Source organism: Mus musculus, chromosome 14 (assembly GCF_000001635.26).
Source record: "Mus musculus strain C57BL/6J chromosome 14, GRCm38.p6 C57BL/6J".
NCBI lineage: Eukaryota > Metazoa > Chordata > Mammalia > Rodentia > Muridae > Mus > Mus musculus.
In genome coordinates this window covers 49,764,899-49,790,664 of record NC_000080.6, presented here as the reverse complement: position 1 = coordinate 49,790,664, position 25,766 = coordinate 49,764,899, and the positions used below count along the sequence as shown (strand labels likewise).

Below are 25,766 nucleotides of genomic sequence, written 5' to 3'. Positions count from 1 at the left end.
AAGCACAGTGCCTTCCCTCAAACAGCCTGTCGTTCTTTTCTAGGAGAAAGGTGGCTCCATGCACTTAGTCTGCAGTAAGACATTAAAATTCCACCCAAACTTCATTAGATGGCTCCTCTTGGCACTATTATGAAGACAGATGCTGAAAAGTTACAGGAAATGCCATGCTGTGTAGTATTGGCAATGTTTCTTAATAGATAACATTTTCTTCTCAGATCAGTTCAAGCTCTCTGGACATACTCTTGCATTACACTAAATACTTAGTAGAAGTAAAAAACAAAAACCATCCTAATCAACCAAACAACAACAAACAAGACCACTTGCTGAATGAGTTTATGATCAGTCAGCTTAATTCAATGTTGAAAGGCATAACTCATGTAGCATGCTGCCCTGTGTATTATGTAGTGCTTAAGGAACACAAACGCATTTTAAGATTATTTACCCACCCAATTTTCCAAAATGTATAGGGCTAGGAATTCAAAGAGAATTTGGAATTACCTGAGAAAAACAAAATAATATCTTGTGGACCCAGTTTCCTCCTTTCCCCCCCTCCCCTCCAGTTCCCTGTATTCTTCTTACCTCCTCTCCTTCCCTGCCTTCTCCTCTCTCTATTAGGGCAGAATCTCTCCTTGTCTTTCATGCTGGCCTCCATGGTCCCTCTTTCTCATTTTCTATGAATGTGGGATTTCCATTCTACACTAAAATCTTGGTAAACATTTCTACATTTTGGGTATTATTCTGACTAAAAGTAGCATAGTGGTGGAAGAATTTCCACACACACTTTACTTTCTCAGATTTTGCTTGCACAGTTGACGGGCTACAGGGGAAATATACCCTTGGACTTTTGGATATCCTGAGCATGCTATTAACATTTGACCTTTATTCCTTGAAAGCAATGTGAGCAATATTTGTTAAAACATGTTTAAAAAAAGAAAACTACTTTGAGTGACTCTGTTTGGGTTTACTTCCATGTCTGCAAGTGACCTTCTAACTCTCTTCCTGAGAAAACCAAAGATGCTTCCTCACAAGTACACAGCTCAGCACAGACTTAAGCTCACAGTGCTTCATAAATCTACAATAAGAGAATATCTGACCCTCTTGTTTCTTTATTCCAGTGTCCCAGATATGTGAAAAGAGCAACTTTTGATTAGCCCAGTGACCTACATCTGCAATGTCTACACTTCAGAGGCTGAAGTAAGGGTATTGTGCATTTCAGACAAACAAATATGGGCTACAGTGTAAGAGTCCCTTGGGGCCAAACACAGCAAGTATGCACTTATGTCACTAATATTCACTCTGAGAATCATTGATCTGCCCAAACAAACAAAAAAAAAAACACACACACACACACACACACACACAAAGGTAGACATAAGAACATTGTCTGAAACATGTGTGAATCTTGGGGGCTATTGTGAACATAGTTTCCAAATTTCATTTTTAATGAAAGAATTTATTCATTGAGGAACATGACACCTTCGATGTTGAAGACTTTTTAAAAGGAGAATTTATAACCCACTGCACAAGAACACATTCATGCCTGTAAAATGAAGATTTCTTTTATGTAAATGTTTCCAACCGAGAGTTTATCTTTTAAAGATGCTATGAAAGGACTGCACTATTTTAGACACCTCTGCATCTGCCTCAGTCCTCCCTCTCCTATCTAGGCTCTTCATTGCAAAGGACAAGATTCCATTTATTACAGTTGAATGGTGGAATTCAGGGCCTAAGGACAGCAAAAGAGTGGGTAAGAGGTGAAACAGTGCATTTTTTAAAAGATAATATAAGTCATGCAATATTTTGCTCCTTCATTTATGAAAAGTTTTTTTTAGGAGGAGAAGGGAAGTAGAATAAAGAAGCCAGAAGATTCATCTGAGTGATTCTGGAATAATTGTTAAACAATGTAGACATGTAAAAAAAAAAAGTGAATTCTCTTATTTTGAAGTTAAAAGCAACTCCTGTATAGAAAAATTTATCATTCCAAAGACATGTTTAAGAAAAACCATTTTATGACAGAATTTACTCCACTTACTTATAAATAAGCTGTACACTAAACTATTCTTTAAGTTTACTAGAAACCTGATAGAAATAGGTTAAGGTTGGTCTTGCCAAGTGTTCTCAAGAGGTTTGGATGCCAGAAAACATATGAAGTCACAAAAGGGAGTCTGACTCAATACCATTAATTATACCATTATCATCACCACAATCGGTAAATTTCATTGAACACTTAGAGTCACGTACTTATTCCTTGTAATACTACTCTAAGCCAAAACCCACTATGTAGAGGGTCAACTTAAAAAATCAAAAGTATGTCATCCTTTTACTGGGGCCATGCTAATTTGTGTATCATTCCAATTTTAGTATGTGTGCTGCCAAAGCGAGGTCAGGGACCCCTATAGAAAAGTCAGGGGACGGACAGAAGAAGCTGAAGTGGATGGCAACCCCGTAGTAAGACCAACAGTGTCAAATAACTCAGACCCCTGGGAGCTCCCAGGGACTAAGCCACCAACCTAAGAGCATGCATGGGCTGCTCCGTGGCCCCCTGCACTTATGTACCAGAGGACTGCCTTATTTGACCTCAGTGGGAGAGGATCCACCTAATCCTGTAGAGACTTGATGTTCCAGGGAAGTGGGGTGGTGTGAAGTGGGGGTGGGAGAGCATCCTCTCAGAGGCAAAGGAGAGAGGGAAGGGGATGAAGAACTCTTGGATGGGGGGACAGGAAAGGGGACAACATTTGGAATGTAAATGCGTAAAATGATGTAAAATAATAATACAAATAGAAAAAGAAAAAAAATCAAAAGCAACCAGAAATTTCCTACCTGAAGAATTAGTCAAATGGTCAGGAAAGAAGGCTTTGGAAGAAGCTGGAAGACTCATGTGAATCATTGTTGAGCAATGCCAGGAGGGAGAGACAATCTTCCAGAGCAAGGACTTAAATATCCACTTTGCAAATGGTACCTTCTCCTCCCCCTCCATGGCTACACCTCCAGTAAAACCAAGACAATCCAAAGGATTGGGAGGGAGGAGGACTAGTTAAACACAGCTCTTGAAGAAAATGTTTCCACGAGTGTGTTTTCTGTCCCAGTGCCTCACATCCTTGCTGCAGGTTCCATTTCAAATGAAAATCAGTTAGACTCCCGTAAAAGCATCCTCCACCAACACTAGCACTAGATCTGAACAAGATCTGCCAGCTCTTTGTCAAAACTTCTTGATCATGTCGTTGCAAGACCAGAGATGCAATTTCTGTGAGGATCAGAATACCTGCTAAGAGTAGACCTCCACAGAACATCTCCCATAGTGCAGAATATGAGTTTCTCCCACACAGAGGTCAGGTGGATAGGGATCCTGTTTAAAAGGTTTTTATTTATTTAATTTTTAATATGATTTTATATGTACAGGTGGCTTGTGTATATGTATGTCTGTGCACCAACGGTATGCTTGGTGCCCATGGATTCCAGGGGAAGGAGTCAGGTGCCATGGAACCAGAGTTACACATAGTTGTGTGCTGGGATGTGGGTGCTGAGAATTGATCATAGGCCTTCTCCAAGAGCAGGTGGGGTGCTTTTATACTAAGCTATCCCTTTAGCCCCAGGAATGTTCACTTTAGGAGGGTCCCATGGAGCATGTGCAGCAGAAATCAAGCCATTTTATAATTATTTGTGGCTAATAGGTGATATTAGTCAGGGAGAAAGAGAGGAAACCTGTAGCTACCTACACAGCTACCTACTACCCAGGCACTATTTGATACCTATGCCTGCCAGCATGTCAGCTTGCCCGATGGCAAGTGGCATGAGTAGTACTCAGTAATACTCTAGTATCTTAAATAATCAAAGCAAGGGCATAGTTCAAGCAGTATAAATCCTTGTGACTCATTTTCAAGTGCTAAAATATACAAGCTAGATTTGCAATAAACCATGATTGGCCTTTGACTACTGAAAAATACCCACAGGATGCTTGTAATTAATTGTGAGAATAAACAGGATCCGGTGGCAGTGGGGTCACACTGGCCACAGAGCCAAGAGTTGACCAGTGAGAGTCAGCACAGATAGTTCTTCTGTAACTTCTATAATAGTAAGAATGCTAAAAGGCAGTGACATCAATGCATCATTGTTTCTTCTGTGTTGCATACAGAGCTGAGAAGTAAATGGTGACAGTGAGTTTAGCTAGCTGTCACTGTGTATGTCTTAGGCACATCCTAACTTCCAGGTTACATGGAGCATCTCTTAGCTGACTACATGTTCAATATCATTTAATTCTAAGTATTTCCTCTTTGTTCGTACCTAAAGGTTGGTGCATTGCCTTAGTCTCCAAGACCAAACTCACAATGGAGGCAGTCAATTTTATGCTTTCTTCAATAAGAGTCATAAGGAACAAAGGCTCTGGGTACCCTTTGATTTCTGCTCTTTTTATGTGGCCAGTTTGAACTCCTTTTCAAATTCTTTTTTCAACAGGAGGAAGAGCTTCAAAAAGAGATTCTGGGACCATGGTTCCAACAAATGAGAGTCATATTAAATAGTGAATATGTTTTTATGTATTTCTACACCTTTAAAATAGCTTTTAATTAATTAATTTTTATTTGTACAACTGTTTTGCTTGCGCATGCTACTTACTTGCATTGCCCAACAAGGCCAGTAGAGGGCAGTGGATCCTGACATACTGGAATTACAGATGGTTGTGTGCTGACTTTCCTGGTTATTGGAAATCAAGCACATGTCCATTGGAAGAGCAAGCAGGGTTTTTAACTGCTGAGTCATCTCTCCAGCCCTTTTCTGTTCATTTTAATGGTAGTTTCACTCTATATACCAAGCTTTTACTGTCAAAACTCCTTCTGTGAGTGATATTTGAATAGCCGTTGCTTATTTGCTTTTGTAGCTGGGTATTCTAATTACTTCTGTCTCAAAAAGATTTTAACCAGTTAAAACCAAGCAATAGCCAAATACTGACAAATCTAATAAATAAATTGCAGGGTTCTCAGCTAAATTTGCTCTTCTCACAAACTCAATGTAACATCAGTATAAGTATGGCCTAGATGTTGAATAGGATATACTATTTTTCTTTATAGTGATTTCAAAAATATTTTTATTTTCTATGCATGGGTGTCTCATCGGGATTATGTATATCTGTGCAAAACTTGCCTGCCTGGTGCCCACATAGGCCACAAAAAGGTGTTAGATTTGATGCTATTTGACTTACAGATATGTGTGTAGTGTTTGTGGTTGCTTGGGATTCAGTCCTGGTTCTTTGGTAAAGCAGCGTGTAATCTAGGCTCTGTACAGTCCCTCCAGACCTTATATTAACTTTTAAAACTAGGTATTTCCCATTGCAAAGCTAATCTATAGTAAAGTTAAAAGTTAGATATAGTTTATCTGAAATTAAAACTTAACTGAGAATTCTTTAAATAGAGAATTTCTAAACCTACAAGTCCTCAAACTCCGTTTCTAAATTTGATGCCTTGTTTGGAAACAGCTGTGGGCGTGTGTACACATATGAATTTATGCAAATTTACACACACACACAACATACAATCTGTTGCCTTACCCACTAAAGGGAGTAACATTCATAATGTGTAGTTTTATTGTTTTAATGTGCAGAGAACACTTTTTCTGGTCTACAGATCCTGTGTGTGATGAGGTGGGGTAGAATAGATTTTTATCCCTGCTGTGTACTAACAGCAGCTTTTGCGATAAACCTTACCAAGTAGAGCTGTTTAAAGTAGTGTTGACCGTTTGGGGCAGGATAAAGAATTATTATAAATGAGCTTCGAGAAGATTGTTTTAGCTTTACTGCACAGCTGACATCATTTTCTGCCACTGCAGAGAAAGCCGTTCCCATGGGAAAGAGCTACCTCAGAGAATGACAGCATTAAGCGGGTCTAAGTGGCACTCTGCATTTCTGACTTTGGAGTGTCATGGCAAGAGACATAAACAGAGATAAGAGGATGTCAAAGAAGTTTTGATTAGATAAAGTTTGTGGATGGGTCAGGTTGTGGATGTGAGAGGAATGAGAATAGCATCCTCTTGCCATCTCTTATACATAGCTTGGAACTCTGGACTCAATATTTAGCATTAGGGTTGTTTTCCTTAGTTCTCTTAATTACCAGAATTTGGGCTTAGTTGATCCATTTTTTTGTGTGTGTGCTGGCTCGGACCTTACCATACGTATTATAGAACATTTTATAATGAAAAGACATGACCTGATTTTCAAACCATTGACTTTAAAAGAAACTTCTGAAATATCACTTAGTTGGGTGTGGTTAATCTGGCAGGAGACCTGGTCACCATACAATGGATTATGTATTGAGCTGAACACATGTATAGAGTATAGATTTCATCCATCAATTAAATTTAATCATATTCCATTCAAAAATCACTTGCTGGCTTCCATTCAAATATACCAAACTGTTGTAAAGGGGAGTTGGAAGAGTAAGATGATGGTGCATACGTCAAAGATAAGCGTGCGTTTGTGCATGCTCTCTCTCTCTGTGTCTCTGTCTCTGTCTCTCTGTCTCTCTCTCTCCTTAAAAGGTCATCATGAAGAAAGGCTATCCTATGAACCAGAACCGAGGGGGGAGTGCTGTGTGACCTGTTCTAAACCTCACTTCTTTCCCTTCACAATTAGGAGAATGAAAGGGAAACTGAGTCCCTGACAGGCTCAAAGATAACAGGCAAGGGCAACCCTGCCTTAGGTCATTGCACCAACTGTAGTCCTGAACCTTCAACATTCAAGGGATCATTCTAATTTTCAGAGCTTTTGTGCAGCTCTTATGCAGTAATTTATATGGCACCTTGCTTTGTGTCAGAAGGAGCAAAGAATCCCGGACTCCTATTAACTCTTATTTTCTACTTGATAGTTAGCACATGTGATTGAATGACAGGAACAGTTCTTGCAGAGTTCCTCTGATTAGTAGCTCCACCAAGATGCCCACTCTTCCCACAGGGACCACTCTGCATCTGAGGACTGAGTGCCGCTTGTTTACAAGACACCAGAGAAATTCCTGCTCTGGTTGGACCAGTGATCTGGTGTCCTCTCTGAAAGTGTAGCGAGAGCTGCAGCAGAAGCCAAGGATGTGAAGAGGGACAGTTGGGGGCAGGGTCTCTTGAAGGGCCCCGGGCTCGGGTGTCCTACTCTAATCCAGCCCTGTGCGTTAGCGGAGTCCACAAAACTGTAGGGGCGTGGTGACTGAGCTCGTCATTGCAAGAGAGGCGGGCGTACCTATCTGCTGGCCAATCCCTAGCCTTAGCTGCAGTCTTATGAATAAACAACAAAGCCAAGCGCCCTCCCTCTAGCATCCCAGACAGCCAAGGGAGTGTAGGCGGCCTCTACGTGAGTCGTGGCAGGGATGGCTGGCACTGGCGCTGCCACTTTCCTTCGCGCTCAGCTGTGCTGAATGCTCCAGGTGAGGACAAGCCCGGCTTCTGCAGACCTGGCGAGAGGCAGGGGTGGGGCGGGATTCCAAGGCTGCGCGGGCTTGCTCTGTGAGTGGGGCAGCCCTAGGGTGGAGCTCCCTGCACCCTCCCGGAACACAGTACCCAGGCTCTGACTGAGCAGGGACAGCTCCGTGAGCCCTGGAGGAATCTTGCAGGCCGGGGAAAGGCTTTCAGCACTACTTGGTCCAACCCAGCCTTGCTGCTCAGCACCTGGGAGCAACCTTTGTACAGGAAGAGCTTCCTGGCTGACTGCTTTTGTGTGGACTTGCTCCTTTTGCTCCCCTCCCCTTACAGTTCAACCTTGTGGAAGATAAGTTCCTCAAGACCGTGGTTCATTTTCAAAGCTTGGGTCCCAGTGTTCCTGTACCACTAAGAGCTAGCAATGGAGGAGCGAATGCGCACTGCTGTGGCCTCCCCAAAGGGTCCTGCTACTTTACAGAAAACAAAAACAAAAATAGTTGAATGTTTGATGCAGGAATGTCAGGGAGCCTTCTTGCTCTCCTGGGTACCCCAGGACAAATGAAGGACACTCCCTGGGAACTTAACCTAATTAGAAAAAAAAAAAAACGAACTAGGGGTCAAGCTGGGAGAAAACTCTGCAGCGCTTGGCACTCAAGCAAGGCACAGAGCACAGTTTTGAGGCACTGAGACCTAGCATGTGTGTCCTGGTCACTGACAGAGGCCGGCCAATATAGATTCTAATCTTGTGGAAACTAGAACCCTGGCTAAACTAGGGAGCAGCCAAAGAATTCAGGGCTCTCCAAGATGAGACATTCTTTCCTCTCCTTAGAACGAAAACTTGGGTACCAAATTAAAGTGCAGCTCTCTTGTGGAATATAGCAAAGAAGGCTTCTTCAAGTGTCTGCAATGTTTTTTTCTTTGCAAGTTTTCCTTTGAAACCTAAGAGGATTTCAGAGAAGATTAGAAAACCACCCACAGAGTTCTGAAAGAGCTCTTCACTGAGGACCAATACGTGGTCAGAAATTGCATGCCTCCCCCTTCTTTTTGTGTTTTTATTGATGTGAAGTCTATTAAGCCCCTGTGTGTCTCCTTCAGCTAAGCATCTTCTGAGCAGGCAGCTGAAGTCAGCAAATCCTTAGCATCATTCACTAAGAGTCGGAGTCCAGAGGGAGGCTTTGCAGGGTCAGAATGCTGCTCCTATTGTTCAGGGTTATAAAGCCAGCCTGGTTTGCTCTTATGGATACAGTAGCATTTGTGACATCGGCTGGACTAATGAACTACACACTTATGCAGCTGCCTTAATATTGATTGCAAAACTCCCCAAGGCTCACCAAGTCTAAGGTAGCTACAGCAACAGAGCCAATTAGGGCAATGTAGATTTGCCTTTGTCTTCTTGGGAGGCTCCTGACTGCACATAGTGGATCTTGGTTGCTGGACCTTCAGCCTATGGTCATTTGTCACTATAGAAGTATTTTATGCTCAATGCACGTTCATAGTAGAAATGAGGAAAATGAACTCATCTCCTAAGAGAAAGTTTCCCCTGTGAATATCAGGTGTGCTGCTTCATCCTATTCAGTAGTTTTAAAGTTAACTTTCAAGTTGTATGAAGATTTCCTTTCTTAGCATTTCTCCCTCTCCCCTTCCCCCACCTCTCTTTGTTTCTCTTTTTCTCCTTGAGATATGGTCTAACTATGTAGCCCCAGCCAGCCCAGGCTTAGACGTATAGATGAGGCTGTCCTGGAGCTAAGAGATGTATGCCTGCCTCTTCCCCTATGCTGTGAGTTAACGTATGGACGAGCCCCCACGCATGATGCATTGCTGTTGTTCACTGAATTTCCCTTCAAAGGTAGCCTGAATTTATTTTCTATGATGAAAACTCATTTTTTAATTAAGATATGTATGGTCAGTGTTATTTTTTCACATTGTATTTAATTATTAGTGGTGAGAAAAATCTCTGAAAGTTCGTTGGGCTTCGTCATAAAGGCCAACTAGTGCTTAGAGATCTTGCCAGGCCAGTGAGGTTCAGATCCACAAAGGACAGAAATAAAGTTATAAATTGGGCCATTGAAAAGAACTGCCTGCTATGGAAACAACTGCTTCCTGTAGAAAACTGATCAGGACAGGATTCTCCAATGAAAATCTGAAAAATGAAGTTAGGTGAAGAACATATAGTCCACAGTTGAGTGATGGTACAGATACTTCGAAATACTGTTTGTGGTTTGAGGGACTTGTATATCAGAACTGTGTTAACATATCTCACATTGCATGATATTTAAGTTTCTTCAGAGTCCTCTCAGGTCTGCTGTCATTTTTATTTTCCTGTCCTCCACCCTTTGAAGAAAACAGAATGCTTGTGATGCTGTTGGTGGTGACCGAGATGGCTCAGCACGAGTCTGAGTCTCCTTATCTCTATTTTTCCACCTGGTACCTTTGTTGTCATGGTTTGTCCAAGGTTCCCAGAGAAGTTGCACATTATGTTTTAATCTTCAAGGGCAACTTCTCTTACGAAGGATAAGATGATATCCTGAGACAAGAAGCATGGACTTGTTTGTTAGCTAGCATCATTAAATCGACAAAGCTCTGGAAGGGAGCCATGTGCAGCACTCATTTGTGGCCTGAAGCCTGGGGAGAGCACTTTGCTGGGGGTTGACCTGCCTACTCACTCTCTTCTCAGTCAGCACCGGGCTGGGCTGCTGCGCTCCTTGGGGAACATAATTCTCTGCAGCTACTCCATTCTCTATTGTTCCACTGTGATGGAACAGTCTGCTGAAAGGATCATTTGTCATCCTATCTCTTTAATTTACAGTAAAGGATGGCTGCAGCCCAGATTTTAGAACCAATATGAGAGACCAGTGAGCATTGCCAATAACACCTTGAATCAGTAATGTGGTGCTATAATGCCAAGATCTGTAGCTAGATTAATAGAGCCAGAGTTGACTAATGAAATAATATTGACAAGGAGAACCTTGATGCTTACAAAAAAGACAAGATAAATCAGTGACATATGGATCTGTAAGGATCAAGGATAGCACAAAATGAAGAGATTATTAAGATACCTAACAACAACAACAACAAAGGAGTTTCTCCCCCTTTGTCAATTAGAGAATCCCTGATTGGATTTCTGAAAGATTAAAAGGTAGACAAGCTGACCCAATACTCTAAAGCTAGTTAGCTGTAACTGCTTCTCTCTCTCTCTCTCTCTCTCTCTCTCTCTCTCTCTCTCTCTCTCTCTCTCTCATTCTCTCTCTCTCTCTCTCTCTTCTCTCTCTCTCTGTGTGTGTGTGTGTGTGTGTGTACATGTACGTGTACAAGACAGAGTATTCCATGCCACCAGCTATGTATTGATTACCCCCTCTATCCAGTTGCCATCATTAAAAACAAAGGAAATTTAAAAGGCCAATGTGAATGTACAAGAGATGTTATCTCCTTTGAAGTGAGATGACAATTAGTGGTGAAGAAGCTGAGAGAATAATGGGAAGAGAATGAGCCAATTTGTGTGTTTGTGTTGTGAGATAGATAGATAGATAGATAGATAGAGATAGATGATAGATAGATAGAGATAGATAGATAGATAGATAGATAGATAGATAGATAGATAGCATCTGTTTTCTGATAGATAGATAGATAGATAGATAGATAGATAGATAGATAGATAGATAGATAGATAGATAGATAGATAGATAGATAGCATCTGTTTTCTGATATCCATCAAAGCAAGTTTCAGGCTAACATGGTAGAACCAGAATCTATATGAAGGCTTAAGCATTGAAGTGGGGGCTGCATCTGCTTGAAGATGGGAATTTGCTTGGCCCTGGTGTAAGATTTGGATAATAGATGCACAGCTGGGGGTTGTATATTTGGGGGCATTACATTCTGTGCCTTGGGAAGCCAGAGAAGCCAGATGGCAAAGGCAAGGATATTGAAGTCTAAAAGACTCCAAAGATCAAACAAAGCTACAAGCTACCACAGAAGCAAGTTGCTTATCCTCTGTAAACGTGCAGCCTTTTCATCTTAAAGATAATCAGGATCATGGTAGCACCTACCTCATTTTGTAAGATGAAATAAGGTAAATTTCCATCAGGCACTTAACAGCAGTTGACACAAAACATTACCCAAGCAGTAGCTACTCTTGATTGATCACTATCATTTCATTCTCAAGAACAAACCATCTGGGTGGTCTATAATGTATTACAAAGGAGACGGTCTAGACAGATTCACCAATTAGAAGGCAATTAAAATAATGAGGATCTAGTTAGGCAGCAACCACTTCAAGAGGGAAAATAAGGGACAGACTCACAGCAGTTGGGACTCTGGGATTTCAAAGAGAAAAATAAATGAAGATGATACTGAAAGTTAGGTGAAAAAGAAAGTTGAGTTTGAGGTAGACCCCAGTGGTCACCAGGCATTGAAAGACAAAGAAAGACCCCATCCAGAACTGGAAGGTTGTCTGGCAGTTTAAGTTGCAGATATTTTGCTGCAGACATTACAGAATGTGTCCTTCTTGCCTTGAAGTTCAAGCATCCATCTGGATAGAAAGGAAGAAGAGCAAACCCACAAAGGGATGCCCAATCACAACCTCGCCTTTCCAGCAGACAAGGGGATCTATGAGCCTGGATCTTTCCTCTCCATGTCTTCTCCGTTTTCCATAGTAATTCTGTAAATAAGAGCCAGTTGTCAGAGCTTTTCTGTGCTTCGGTACTCTTAGGGCAATGCTCAAAGTCCTTTTAGAATAGTTATGAAATTCAATTTACCCTATGAGCCCTGTCATAATAAAAAAAATGTTTAACATACTGAGTTCCCTGTCATGTTTTTGTTTTGGTAATGCACTGAAGCAATAATAGCCTTCATCTCAGCTGGGAACACATTGACCAAGTAAATGTGTAGAAAACCTTAGGTTTAAGTCTTATAGCTACAGTTGTCAGGTTTATTTTGTTTGCTTCTTTTCTTTCCTTTTCTTTTCCTTTCCTTTCCTTTCTTTTTTTTTTAACGTTTCTTTTCATGGTGTTTGGAGCTTGAAGATGCAAGACTGATAAAGAAGGAAATTCTGGATTGTGTCTTTTTAAGATTGTCAAAGATAATGCTTGGCAGAACAGCTTATCTGTCCACTGCTGGCAAAAATGCTGCAAATTATTCAGACAATAGCAGAAGCCATCAGGGTTCCTTGATAGCAAGTGACAGACAGAGTGGTATTGATTAGCTCCCTAAGGAATGCTTTTTAAAGTAGGTGGAGCCGATATCTGCTATCTGTTAGGAATTTGGTTAGAGTCTGTGAGAACTAATGAGCATGGAGAGACACAGAGAGAATAGCACCAAAAATGCAATGTGAACAGAAAGTAAGAGAATAACTTCCCTCTGTTCCTTTAGTATTCTAATGTCTGGGATAGTTTAACCTGAGACACAGATGTTCACAAACAGTGACATTTTCCCTCTTCCCTTCTCCCTGCAGAGCAGCCTAAAGACAATCTGGCTTTTCTGCCAAGATCTGCTCAGCATTTCCTCTCTCCTGGGCACTTGGCCACATAGGGGAGTGTAGTGTAGAGGAAAGAAAGCAAAGGCCACAGACTCCAAAACATGGCTAGAGGGTTTGTTTAGGCTTAAGAATATTAGCATCAACCTGACTGGTCTGACTTTTCTTCCGTATTTTCCGGTGTCATGCAGCTCCCGTTGTTTGATGCTAAACTCCTAAGAGCAGTGACGGGGACCTGCACTGAACCTGAGAGATGGAGGGATTTGAAGGTCATCTGCTAATTCCTCTGAGTGGCAGGCTGCTTGCTGCTGCCATTCCTACAGGCCATCATCAGTTTCTTTTAAAGTTGGGATGTTGTTTCCAATGGTGGAGAAAAGGAGCATAGGGCCTCCATGCACAGACCTACCAAAGACTTGTGGTCACCCCCACTTTCTCTGCTGTAATTGGACTTAGAAAGCAGGTGGCCAGCACTGAATCACAGAAGGAACGTCTTTTAGAGGAGAAACAAAATTCCCTGCATACAGACATTCTAGAATTCTAGACGTAAATGAAATAAGACCCTCGAGGAGGATTATGCCTTGGCAAGGTGGTTGAGGCTACTTAAAACTTTACCGTTTTTTCCCCTTTCCCCTCAACCTAAATTGTTCAGAAAAATTTCCTCTCAGCCCACAAGACTACAAATCATAACATGTACAGTGCTCATTCACATGTGTGGGCACCTCCATTCCGTGATGGAGAAATGCTGAGACTGCAGGAACAGTCTCAGGTTTGTTTTACTTCATAGTAACAAGACATGAGTATACAATCAGAGAGGTAGAGGGGATCTCATGGTGTGCTTTCTTAACTCCCCGTTTTGTCAAAGGCAGAAGTGAAGAGGTATATTCACTAGCACATGGCAACAAGAAATGTAAATTCAGAAATTATTTTTCAATGCTAGCCCATGTCCCTCTAAACTGCCCATTCTTGATGTTTTTATCCAGACTCACATAGACTCAGCTTTTAGGCCATATCCTTTTTTGAACTCAGGTTCTTGTGCATGCTGAGCAGGCATTCTGTCTCTGAGCCCCAGTCCTAGTCCCGGGGCATCCCTCCCATCATCTAATATGTTTAGTAAGATGGCACTGAGTGAAAAAACAATGGATAGCTTCCTGAATAGAGCTGAAATAAACCAGAGACTTGTGTAGTTATTGTCAGTATTTTGTCCTTTACAATATTAATATAGTTTCCTAGTTCAGTTTGTCTACACAGAAATCCAAAGGGGTAAACGCATTGTCTGTCCATGGACACTTTGATTCACAGCTCTCATTTGTCTTTGTTTTAAGGAAAGAAATTGGGGCATCAGGACCATCCTTCCCTAGGCTCACATGACCTGGTTACAGAAGAAGGGAATTTCTGGCCCATCTAAAGTAGAATGACATTCTCAAATGTGATGTGCCTTGGCATGTGTTTTTTCTCTTTTTCTCAACTCTCTTCTCCATATTTTCTCCTTTTAATATCACAATATACATAGGCAACTTAATATTTAGTTAAAATTGCTTCAACCCTTGCCGTCTACATGCAGTCCCTTCCACTGCCTAAGGATCTGGGGGGTGGGGTGGTATGGAGAGATGGGCAAGCTTAACGTCTCTCCTAGGTTCTCTGGTTTCAGCTTTCTTTGCATGCTAGTTATGATCTTGATGATGCTGTTACTTTTCTGCACATGGCACTTGACAACTCATAGGTTCTCTTCCTATATTTCTCTGTGGAGTCAAGGTTTGGTATGGCACACTACTCTCGAAACCCACGGACTTAAAGCACAACAAATATCTGTGGCTTTATTCATTCCTGGACATGGAGAATTTGAATGTTATTCATCCAATGACTTCAGACCCAAGGTTTCTCAGGAAAGCTTGGGAGTGTCTCAGAAACCTGACCCTTGATTCACACACACACACACACACACACACACACACACACACACACACACACACACACACACACAGGACTTTTAAGACTAAATGGAAGCTGGGCATAGTAGAGCACACCTTTAGTCACAGGACTCAGAAGACAACAGCAAGTCAATTTCTGTAAGTTCAAGGCCAGTCTACTCTACAAAGTGAGTTTTTAAGACAGAGAACAACAACACAACAAAACAAAATGAACATCAAAAGACTAAATAGGGTACATATGAAAGCTTTGAAATCCTTAAGTGGAGAAAACCTCATGGAAATGTGGGTTTCTGAATTTCACAATTCCCCAGCATGTGCCTATCTAGATAGGCAGTTTAGAGGGTTAGATGTAAATGAACGAAGAAATGTAACTTTCATAACGATGAGGCTTTAATTTTTAGATTCTAATTTCAGAAATTAACCTTTGAGAAAAAGATGTAGAATCTTAGATATTTTTTCCTATTTGTACTGAGGATTCAACACTTGGTAAATTTTCAGTATTATGATCTCTAAAGACCAGCCTAGATCAATGGACAGAAAGATTTGTAAATCTTTAAACTATATGAAAGAAAGATGTTATAAGGATGTAGTTTTAGCTGCAATGAGGTTGTGTATAGTTTGAAGAATATAATAAATATAATTAGTATAAATCATAGCTAACCAGTAAGAAATAAAAATTTGAACATGAAAAAAATATGTTTGTGTTGCCTAAGTATCTTTTATGACTCTCAAATTTTGAAACAAGGAGGTTTTGTGTATAATTATTTTTGTTTCAAATAGTTTGAACATTTAAAAAATATGTTTTGGCTAGAGATCATTCACACACATTTTTAAGCTCATAAAAATAACTGATTTTCATTCAGCATGTTTTGATATTTTTCAAGTTTGAAAGCATATTTTCTATTTTGACTGCTGTAGCAACATACCATAACTTGGGGAGAGTAGGAGAATTGTAAGAAGTCCCAGATACAAGAGCAACAAAAGCCCTCAAATAAGTCTCCTACATTTCTGGATTCTGTAAAGTCAAACCTAAGGACAGCAGCAAGTATGGGCTCTGGTTAGATATGGAGCTACAGTTGCCAAGTATTTACTTTTTCTCACAAGCTACACAGAAAGGAGGGGAATGTTTCTCTGTGTAGTCCTGGCTGTCCTGGAACTCACGTTGTAGACCAGGCTGGCTTCGAACTCACAAATCAGCCTGCTTCTGCCTCCCAAGTGCTGGGATTAAAGGCGTGCGCCACTACCACCTGGCTGGGACCCTAGTCTTATTCATCCTTTACTATCCTTATGATTAGAACTCGGTTGAGTTATAGATACAACCATGCAGACCATGGCAACACAAAAGTTCTTTACATTAGTTTGTAACATTAACATTCCACCTCCTAGCCATACTGCTATTTCTACAGTGATTTTATATACCATTTTACAGGGAGCTTCAAGTCAAATGGGCTAAAGAAGTAAGGAGGAAAAAGTGAACTAGGTTATCCATGTCTCAAGGGTACAAAGAAATAGAACAACCATCTCTGACCTCCCTTCTTTCTGAGGAAGTCAAGGAGGTCATTGTACTTCTGGTTTAACATAAAGCAGATTCTTTACAAAATACATCCATATAACAGTGTAACATGCTTTCTTTGCCTACAGGACTCAATTACTGGAATTGTCAACTCCTTCAACCTGTTTTTCCCATCCACTATGAGCAGACCAACTCTGATGCCCACCTGTGTGGCTTTCTGTAGCATTCTCTTCCTCACCTTGGCTACAGGATGTCAAGCTTTCCCAAAGGTGGAAAGGAGGGAGACAGCACAAGAATATGCAGAGAAAGAGCAGTCCCAGAAGATGAACACTGATGACCAAGAAAACATCTCCTTTGCTCCAAAGTACATGCTGCAGCAGATGTCCTCTGAAGCTCCAATGGTACTATCTGAAGGACCTTCAGAGATACCATTAATTAAAGTATTCTCAGTCAACAAAGAGAGCCATCTTCCAGGAGCTGGGCTTCTGCATCCTACCAGCCCTGGTGTTTACTCTTCCAGTGAGCCTGTGGTCTCAGCCAGTGAACAAGAGCCTGGCCCCAGCCTGCTTGAAAGAATGTCTTCTGAGCACAGCCTTTCCAAGGTCATGTTAACTGTTGCTGTATCTTCACCTGCTTCTCTGAATCCTGACCAGGAGGGACCCTATAACAGTTTGAGTACCCAGCCTATTGTAGCAGCAGTCACAGACGTAACACATGGTTCTCTGGATTATTTAGATAACCAGTTATTTGCAGCTAAAAGTCAGGAAGCAGTTAGCTTAGGAAATTCACCTTCTTCCTCTATAAATACCAAAGAACCTGAGATAATCAAAGCAGATGCAGCCATGGGAACTACTGTCGTTCCTGGTGTTGATTCTACAGGAGACATGGAGCCTGATAGGGAGAGACCCTCAGAGATGGCAGCTGATGATGGCCAGAGCACTACCACCAAGTATTTGGTGACAATCCCCAATAATTTCCTGACTACTGAGCCAACAGCTGGCAGTATTTTGGGGGATGCTAAGGTCACAGTGAGTGTCAGCACAGCTGGCCCAGTCTCTTCTATCTTCAATGAGGAGTGGGATGACACCAAATTTGAGAGCATAAGTCGGGGGAGGCCCCCAGAGCCAGGAGACAATGCAGAGACTCAAATGAGAACAAAGCCACCACATGGGACCTATGAGAGCTTTGAGGGGACTGAGGAGAGCCCCTCTTCCACAGCAGTTTTAAAGGTGGCTCCAGGGCACCTGGGAGGAGAACCAGCCTTGGGAACAGCCCTGGTGACTGCACTGGGGGATGAGAGGTCTCCAGTCTTGACTCATCAGATTTCCTTCACTCCCATGAGTCTGGCAGAAGACCCTGAAGTTTCTACCATGAAGCTGTTTCCAAGTGCAGGAGGCTTCAGAGCCTCCACCCAGGGGGACAGGACCCAGCTCTCCTCAGAGACTGCATTTTCTACCTCTCAATATGAGTCTGTGCCACAGCAGGAAGCAGGAAATGTGTTAAAAGGTAAGGAAAAAAACCTACAGAATTAAAATAACAAAACATCCCCAAGCTTTGTTTAATTTGAAAAATTTCAATTTGGATATTTCTAAAATTTTATTCATATTTGAAAATTTTTGTGATGGGATCTTTAAAGGTTTGTTTGAATTCACAGTGTTTCTGCCTTTGCCCCTAACTACTAGGACTGCTGTTTATTTTCTTTGTTTACTTTAGCGCTGAGACAGGATCTCACTGCATGTCCTGGTTTGCCTTGAACTTAAAATGTCCAGTTGGCCTGAAGTTGACAGCTATCCTCCTGCCTCTGCTTCCTGAGTGGTAATATCAGATATGTATGCTGCCGTGTTTGGCTTTTGGTTATTTGCTCGTTTGTATTCTTTTGCGTTTTTAGATATTTATTTAGTTTTATTTGATGCTCATTGGTGTTTTGACTACATGCATGGCTTAGTGAGGGTGTTGGATCCCCTTGAAGAGGTGTTATAGACAGTTGTGAGCTGCCATGTCGATACTGGGATTTGAACCTGGGTCCTCTATAAGAGCAGCCAGTGTTTTTAACAACTGAGCCATCTCTTTAAACCCTGGTTTTACCTGTTAATGGTGACTTAGAAATAGTTACTCACTTTTTCACTGAAGACAGAAGTATTCAAATAATCTTATATTTTCCATTAAAAGCATACTCTGTATATAAGTCAAGGTCCTCACCTTTGGACAGAAGTGGTAATTAATTATCCCACTCTAAACTCCCCAGCAGGTGTGCATGCCTCCTCTACACTCAGCCAAATAATTTGGATTCAAGAATGAATGACACACACATGCAGCCTTATTTTTAATATGCCCGAAGCAGCTCAGCAGCTGGGCCACTTCCAAACCTTCCCACAGCTAACACACTCTCCCATCTGATATTCCTGAATTATGACTTACTAAAACCTATTTTTCCATCCTGGCTGCCACAGACTCTGGCCTGCTGCCCTTGTGGGCCACAACCCCAGACTCTTACATCTTGGCAATGTCTCTGTCCCTTTCCTACACTCCTCAGGCCTGGACCTTCTCCCTGGCAATGGTAAGCTCCTCTCCCTCCCCTGGACCCTCAAAGTCCTGCCTCTGTCTCCTTGCTCAACCACTGGCCACTGGCAACTTTATTTACCAATTAGAACGAGCTGGGGACACACACAGACATGCAACTTCTTGTGCAATTTGGGAAGTCAATTAGCATAGGCAATGAACCAGTGCACAATGGACTGTTTAGCACAGACCCACTCCTCCTTAGAACAATATGTAAAGATGCTTTCAGTTCCTTCCCTTGAAACTTCCTGCTGACTCCTCCTGGCTAGGGACCACGGATGCTTTAGAATGTTCGCCATCTGCTGCACAGCTTCCAGAAGCATTAACCTCAACCAATAGATCAGGAGCATGTAACTAATGTAGTTTAATATGTTCCAATTTTTTTGGTCATGAAAATATATAAAAACCTGTGAAAATATGAAAGGAGAAGAACTATTTATATCTTAAATAGTTTAATAACAACATTTGATACTTATTTGGACATCATTGAGAATTATATGAACTTTTTTTATATTTCTCACCAAAAATAATTAGGTAAATATTTACCCAGTAGTACTAACCACTTTGGTCTTCTCAGCTTATAAACCCAAAACTAAATTGTCTAGAAATGATAGGGAAAGAAATTAAAAATCACCAGTAGACTTCATTCCTTTAACACATGTGGAGGGTAAATTAAGAGCACACTCCACACCCTGTTTATCTTGTCTGTCCATCCCAGAAGCTAAGTGAGCACTGGTTGGTAATTGTAATTATTGTTTGGTTTTATTTTTAATGCCAACTTTCTTTCCCTATGCAATTGAGAACATTAATATACAAAAACTCTTCTGAAAGATTTTAGTATAATTTAGTTATGTATACTTTACTTCTCAACACACTGATTGAGTTAATATTCAAATATGTCTGAGAAGCTCAGGAGCCATCTTCCCATTTTGTTTCAATTATAGTCTAGGTTTTTTGTTTGTTTATTTGTTTTTACATAAACTTCCTTACTTCTGCTTAAGATTGCCCCACAACTCCCTTGAGCAGCAAAAGCAACACTGTTTACTGGTCCATGATTCCCAAGTTCTCTTTGTTGTTCTAGTCTCTGAAAGAGCTGGCTGCCCCTTTTTCTGTTTATAACTTCATAGTGAATTTAATATTTAGGAATTTGGTCTACTTTAAAATGTTTCCCTCCTTTTCAGACATCACTCAAGAGAGAAAAATGGCTACTCAAGCAATGAACACTACATCACCTGTGGTGACACAAGAGCATATGGCCACCATCGAGGTTCCCAGAGGCAGTGGGGAGCCTGAAGAAGGCATGCCATCCCTGTCTCCTGTGCCTGCTGAAGTGGCTGATGCTGAGCTGTCCAGAAGAGGGGAGTCTCTGGCCACTCCAGCCTCCACCACTGTTGTCCCTTTGTCTCTCAAACTTACCTCTTCCATGGAAGGTCAGTAGGGGAGTGTGGGCTCAGTTTTTGAGGGAGGAGTATGCATCTTTACTCTTAACTACAGGAAGGAGAGAGGCAGCTGGCCCTTTCACCAGCACACACATGTTCCCTACCTGGAAAGATGGTCAGCTCTCTTTGTTTGTAGAAATGTGCTATACTATCAACCTATGAGGCAGACTCCTCTCCTGGGTCCCAAGTCTAAGCCTCCTGAGGGCTCTCACCTAAGAGCCAGGGTTGGGTAAATATAAAAATAGCAAGGACCTCGGTTTGTAGCCACCTTTGTCCCTGTTTAAGACTGGAGCACCAGGTAAGCTTCTGAACATTTATAAACCTCTGTTCATTTCCAGTAATATCTACTTATCACTGATATATATATACACATATATATAATACATACTTATGTTAAATTATATTATATATTTCTAGTGTATATATTTATTTTTACAATATATATAAAGGAATGGAGAATAATATGTATATATTTGTTTGTTTCTCTGTTTCTTCCAAGTAAGCATGACTTTTATGCATTCATTGAGATACTTGTACCAATATAATAAATACTTTTCAGTCCAGCCCCCTAATCCTTCTAAAACAAAACAAAACAGTGCAAAACTCAACTCTGGAGTCTTGATCATAACCTTCATGAACTCTGGCAACACTTGCTTTCAGTGGTAACTTGCTTTCTCCTTGTAACCAGCATTATCAATTATCTTTTCATAATTTACCTCAGTTCACACCACCTCCTGGTTTCTCGTATCTGAATTCACTACTATAAGTACACATTTTAAACTTTTGTGGTTTTGACTTTCTAAGAGAAATCCTATACTATGGATGAAGTTTTTGGAACTTAGCATTTTCACTTATTGTTCTAGCAGGCAAATGACTTGTAGGTTTTTTGTTGTTGTTGTTCTGACCATTGTATTATACTCCATTATGAAAACACATCTCATTATTTATAGATTCTTTATCCACATTCCTTCTGTCTGCGTTTGGGCCATTTCTGGGTATAGGTGTTGTGAATACTGTTATTATGAACACTCTTCTGCATGTACATTGGGCATGTAAAGGAATTTCACCTAGGTAGTGAGTTGCTGGCTATAGGATGTATGAGTGTTTGGCATTAAGAGCCAATGTCTCTTTTTCATAGTGATTGTTGCAGCAATTTATATACCCATAAGGAGTACAGTGGGGCTCAGTAGCTGTGTATTATGGGAAATATATATTCCCTCTGACTTCACAAGCAAAGAGATTCTGATTCATAATGTTGGCAGTGAGTGAAATCTGTCTGGAAACATTCTGATGATTCAAGCTACTATTGTAGATTCTTTGGATGTGGGAAGAAACTTTGGGATTCATTTGCATGCCTTGAACTAGAGTCTACTTTAGATACAGTTCTAGGCAGAGACTCTTCCACTTGATTTTGTGAAGCATATTTGGTCTATCCAAAGTATTCCCTAGTATTTAATTTAAAACATTTTTATTCAATTGTCTGCCTTTGGAACCCCATACAAAATTCTGTACCATCCATTATATTGTCAGTAGAGTAAGTGGGAGATTAAAATTTAAAGCAAAGTTATGATTTGAGGCATTACCTTTTCAGAATGATAAAATGTTTTCTATGTGTAGCTAGGTTGATGTAAGAAGAAGACATGAATTTAAGTTACAATTAAGTACAGAATGTATTGTGCTTCTGGTTTCTTGCCTTTCAAAGCTAATGTTAACATTTTAGTCTGTGTTGACTATCTTATGGGTCAATTCCTGTCTCTTGTGTTTGGCAGATCTCATGGACACAATCACTGGACCAAGTGAAGAATTCATACCAGTATTGGGCTCTCCAATGGCACCCCCTGCAATGACTGTGGAGGCTCCCACAATTTCTTCAGCACTCCCTTCTGAGGGAAGAACTAGTCCATCTATCAGCCGCCCAAATACAGCTGCCTCCTATGGCCTAGAACAACTTGAATCTGAAGGTATTCTTGTCTCTTCCCACACATTTGAGAAACAACTAAGTTGGTGTGTGAGAAAACCCCTGGGTAAACTGGCCTAGGAAAGTATACTACACCACTGATTTTCTGTGGCCTGTGAACTAAGAATAGTTTCTACATTTTTCAAATTGCTTAACAAGCATACAAGTACAATAGTTTGGACATGCACTAGTTCTCCAAACTTCAAGTGTCAGTGTTCATGAGTAAAGCCGTATTGCAGTCCAGGTGCACACCTCATTTGCATGAGAATAATGGCTGCTTTGGGGCCATAGCTCAAAACTGGGATGGTTGGTAGTAAAGACTAAATGTCCTGAATAGCCCAGAGTACTTATAATATTGTCCTTTAAGGAACATGTTAACAGTCCCTAGCATGCAAATACACATGTGTATGCATGTAGGTAGATATGTGGGTATATATGGATGTATGTGATCATCTACTGCAGCTGAACATTAAGCTCAACTTGGAGAGCTTCTAATAAATCCCAGTATATTACACACACACACACACACACACACACACACACACACACACACACACACACATACACACACCATGATGTGTGACCTTAACTACAGGTAAACACTGGACTCACAGACTCCTGCTAAAGAGCTTTTTACAAAAACCATCTGCCTGAGGTCTCTCCCTGTGCTTCCAGTTAAATTTACATGGGCAGAATGTGTGATTAATGTTCAAACTGAGTGTCTTCGTTGGTTTCATTATGCAGGCAGGATGAGAATAGTAGGTTTAAATGGAGGAGCTGCACTTTTTTTAACTGAATTTTTTTCTTTTATGAAACTTTAAATGTTTACTGTGTTTTTATAGCATCACTGTCAGTGCTGGGTTATTCTCTTAGTAACATCTTTGAGTTACTGTCTAGATATAGACAGTCTCCTTATTACTTAAGGCCGAGAAATTCACGGCAAATTGTACTATCTAAGGCATTGGCTTCGGCCGTGAAAAGTGTCACTGAGGCATAGCTGCGCATCAACAAGCAATAAGAAAGTAGTGAGGTCTCACAATCATATGACTCCATGAGTCAGCACCCTGAAAGGTGAGGAGTGTCACATTGTGGATGCAAGTGATTGAATCTAGTTATGCTAACCCAGACCACAGGGAGGCTCCTAGGCAGTCAGCCATGTCCTAGGAGAGAGGACAGCAGATGCTTTGAGATTCTATGTTTTCTCTACTGCAGGGAAGAGGTTCAGCTGGATGCATAGGAGAGGCTTTTCCTCCCAGAGATTCATCTCATCTTTTAAGATCCTCTGGAACTAGAGTCATAGGAAGTTTCCATGGGTGCTGGAGATCAAACTTAGATCCTCTACAGAATAATGCACACCCCTAACCACTGAGCCATCTCTCCAGCCTGTCTTATAGCCTTCCAGATTGGCATTTATAATCTGCTCACTAAGAAACATAACATATCTCATCGCGTGAAGACAGATACCACGTGGCTTTGAGCCCAAAGCCTCATGTTTCCAGTTCCCTTGAATGCTACCTATAAAAAATCAAGTTTACTTAAATTGACTGGAAATATAGATGGCAGCTCTGCTTGGCAAGACTCATTAAATCAAAGGAAAAGAATGTACTTGTGAATAGTCTATACTAGTAAAACTGTAGTAATTTTCTAAATTTAGTAGACGATGACAGTTGTGTTAAAATATGTGAGAATTTTTCTGATGTGCCTAAAGATATCCTGGGGTTTGAGATCTTTTCTTCCACACAATTCAGTATCAGTTTCTTCCTTTTTTTATTTTAAGAATATATTTTGTCAGGTTTTGAACTGAATTATGCTTCTTGCCAAGGTTTCGGAAAGACATTTTTGGTTAAAAACCATTCTTTCTGTTACATTATTGCGCTTAAGATAAGGTCTAGAATTAGATTAGCATGTAATTTTTCCTGAAGACCGAGGTGCAGAATTTATCTTTAATTATTATGTATTAAAAATGTTACAAATTTATGCTGGCATTTAAATCTTGGAAAGATGAAAGCACCATATGTATTTAAATAGATGAACCTATCAAATTCCTGGATATATTAGGGGCCTTCATTTTTAACCTGTGTTTCTCTGCCTTGCCTAGGAATGTAAACATAGTATGAGATGTTGCCTAGGGAAGCATTTCAATTTTACCACAGAATTACAACCAGAACAAAATTATTTATGCCAAAATAATATATTAGTTGTAGTACATTTTCTTTAATTGCCTTTAAGGCTGTTTTGTTTTAGAGACTGGGTATTACTATGTAAGTCACAGTGACCTGGACCTAGCCATAGAATGAGTTTGAGGCCAGTCCTGGACACATCAGACCCTGTCAAACACACAAACTTGCGTGTTTATTTGTTTGTACACTTAATCTTTTATGGCATAAGAGCAGTTCTCAACCTGTAGGTTATGACCTCTTTAGAGAGGGGTTGAATGACCCTTCTACAGGGTCCATCTAAGACCATCAAAAAACAGAGATTTACCTTACCTTATTATTCATAACAGTAGCAAACTTACAGTTATAAAGTAGCGAGGAAAATAATCTTATGGTTGGGGTCACCACAGCATGAGAAACTATTAAGGGATGTAGCATTAGGAAGTTTGAGAACCACTGTAGTAAAGGATATCTGTTTGCTTTACACAATTTAAAATTGTGTGTCTTGTTTATTTCCGAGGAAATGTAAATTAATCTATGCTAAAAATCTACAATACTGTAGGGAGTAGGACAGGGCTTGAATACCTCAACACTTAGAAACTGAAGATGTAGCTTGGTGGTAGAGAGTTTACCTAGTACGTGCAAGTCCCTGAGTTCAGTCCCAAGGCTATGCCTTATCCCAGACAATTCCCAGTTCCTCATTGTTTCAAATGGCCCGCTACATACAGATTTTGTTAATCTAATAAATAAAGAAGAATTCTGTGTTAAATTCAGAAATAATAGAACTATAGTTTGGTTTGCTGGAGGATTACTTTTTATGTGTATTTTATTTTAATAATTATAAATTATTTATATACAGCATAAAAACACGGCGAAGCATATGTTTCTCTCTACATGTGACATAAGAATTTCAGGAGAAAGTAAGATTTTTATTTTGTTCCATTTTGTTTTGTTTTGCTTTGCTTTGTTTGAGACAACTTTTCACTTTGTATCCCTGGCTAGTCTGCAACTCTGTATGTAGACCAGGCTGGCTTTGAACTCACAGAGAAATACTGGCTTCTGCCTCCCATGAGCTGGGACAGAAAGTTGTTTTTTGAAAGGATACACTTATTTGTGCAACTGAGGTGATAGTTTTGGCAATATGGTAGTCTTCTTGCAGTTGACACTAAAGTCAAAAAGCCTTGCCTTTTCTTATTGGTTAGTCAGAAAGCAATTCGGAGGTGTCCTAGGAGGCTTTAAAGAGCAAGTTCTCAGATACTGTTTTTGAAAGCTCCTCTGAGGATACTGCTTGTTTGATTTAAAATATTACTTAATGTGAATGGGTGTTTTGCCTGCATACATGTACGGGAACTACATGG

General features: G+C 40.6%; 1 protein-coding gene across 3 annotated transcripts in view; it reads left to right on the top strand.

Moving 5' to 3' along the window:
• The first annotated feature begins 7,184 nt into the window (after nt 1–7,184).
• The window catches only part of Armh4 (armadillo-like helical domain containing 4), a 101,921-nt gene continuing 83,339 nt past the window's right edge, over nt 7,185–25,766 (top strand). For 2 of the 3 annotated variants that reach the window (NM_001358244.1, NM_026142.5), the window contains exons 1-4: nt 7,282–7,397; nt 16,426–17,803; nt 20,038–20,286; nt 22,065–22,256. In NM_001358244.1, the coding sequence (NP_001345173.1) occupies nt 7,389–7,397; nt 16,426–17,803; nt 20,038–20,286; nt 22,065–22,256 (1,828 nt within the window). In that variant the 5' untranslated portion in view covers nt 7,282–7,388. Of the gene's footprint in view, nt 7,398–16,425; nt 17,804–20,037; nt 20,287–22,064; nt 22,257–25,766 lie in introns of all 3 variants that reach the window. The other variant, XM_006519452.4, reaches the window with a different exon arrangement.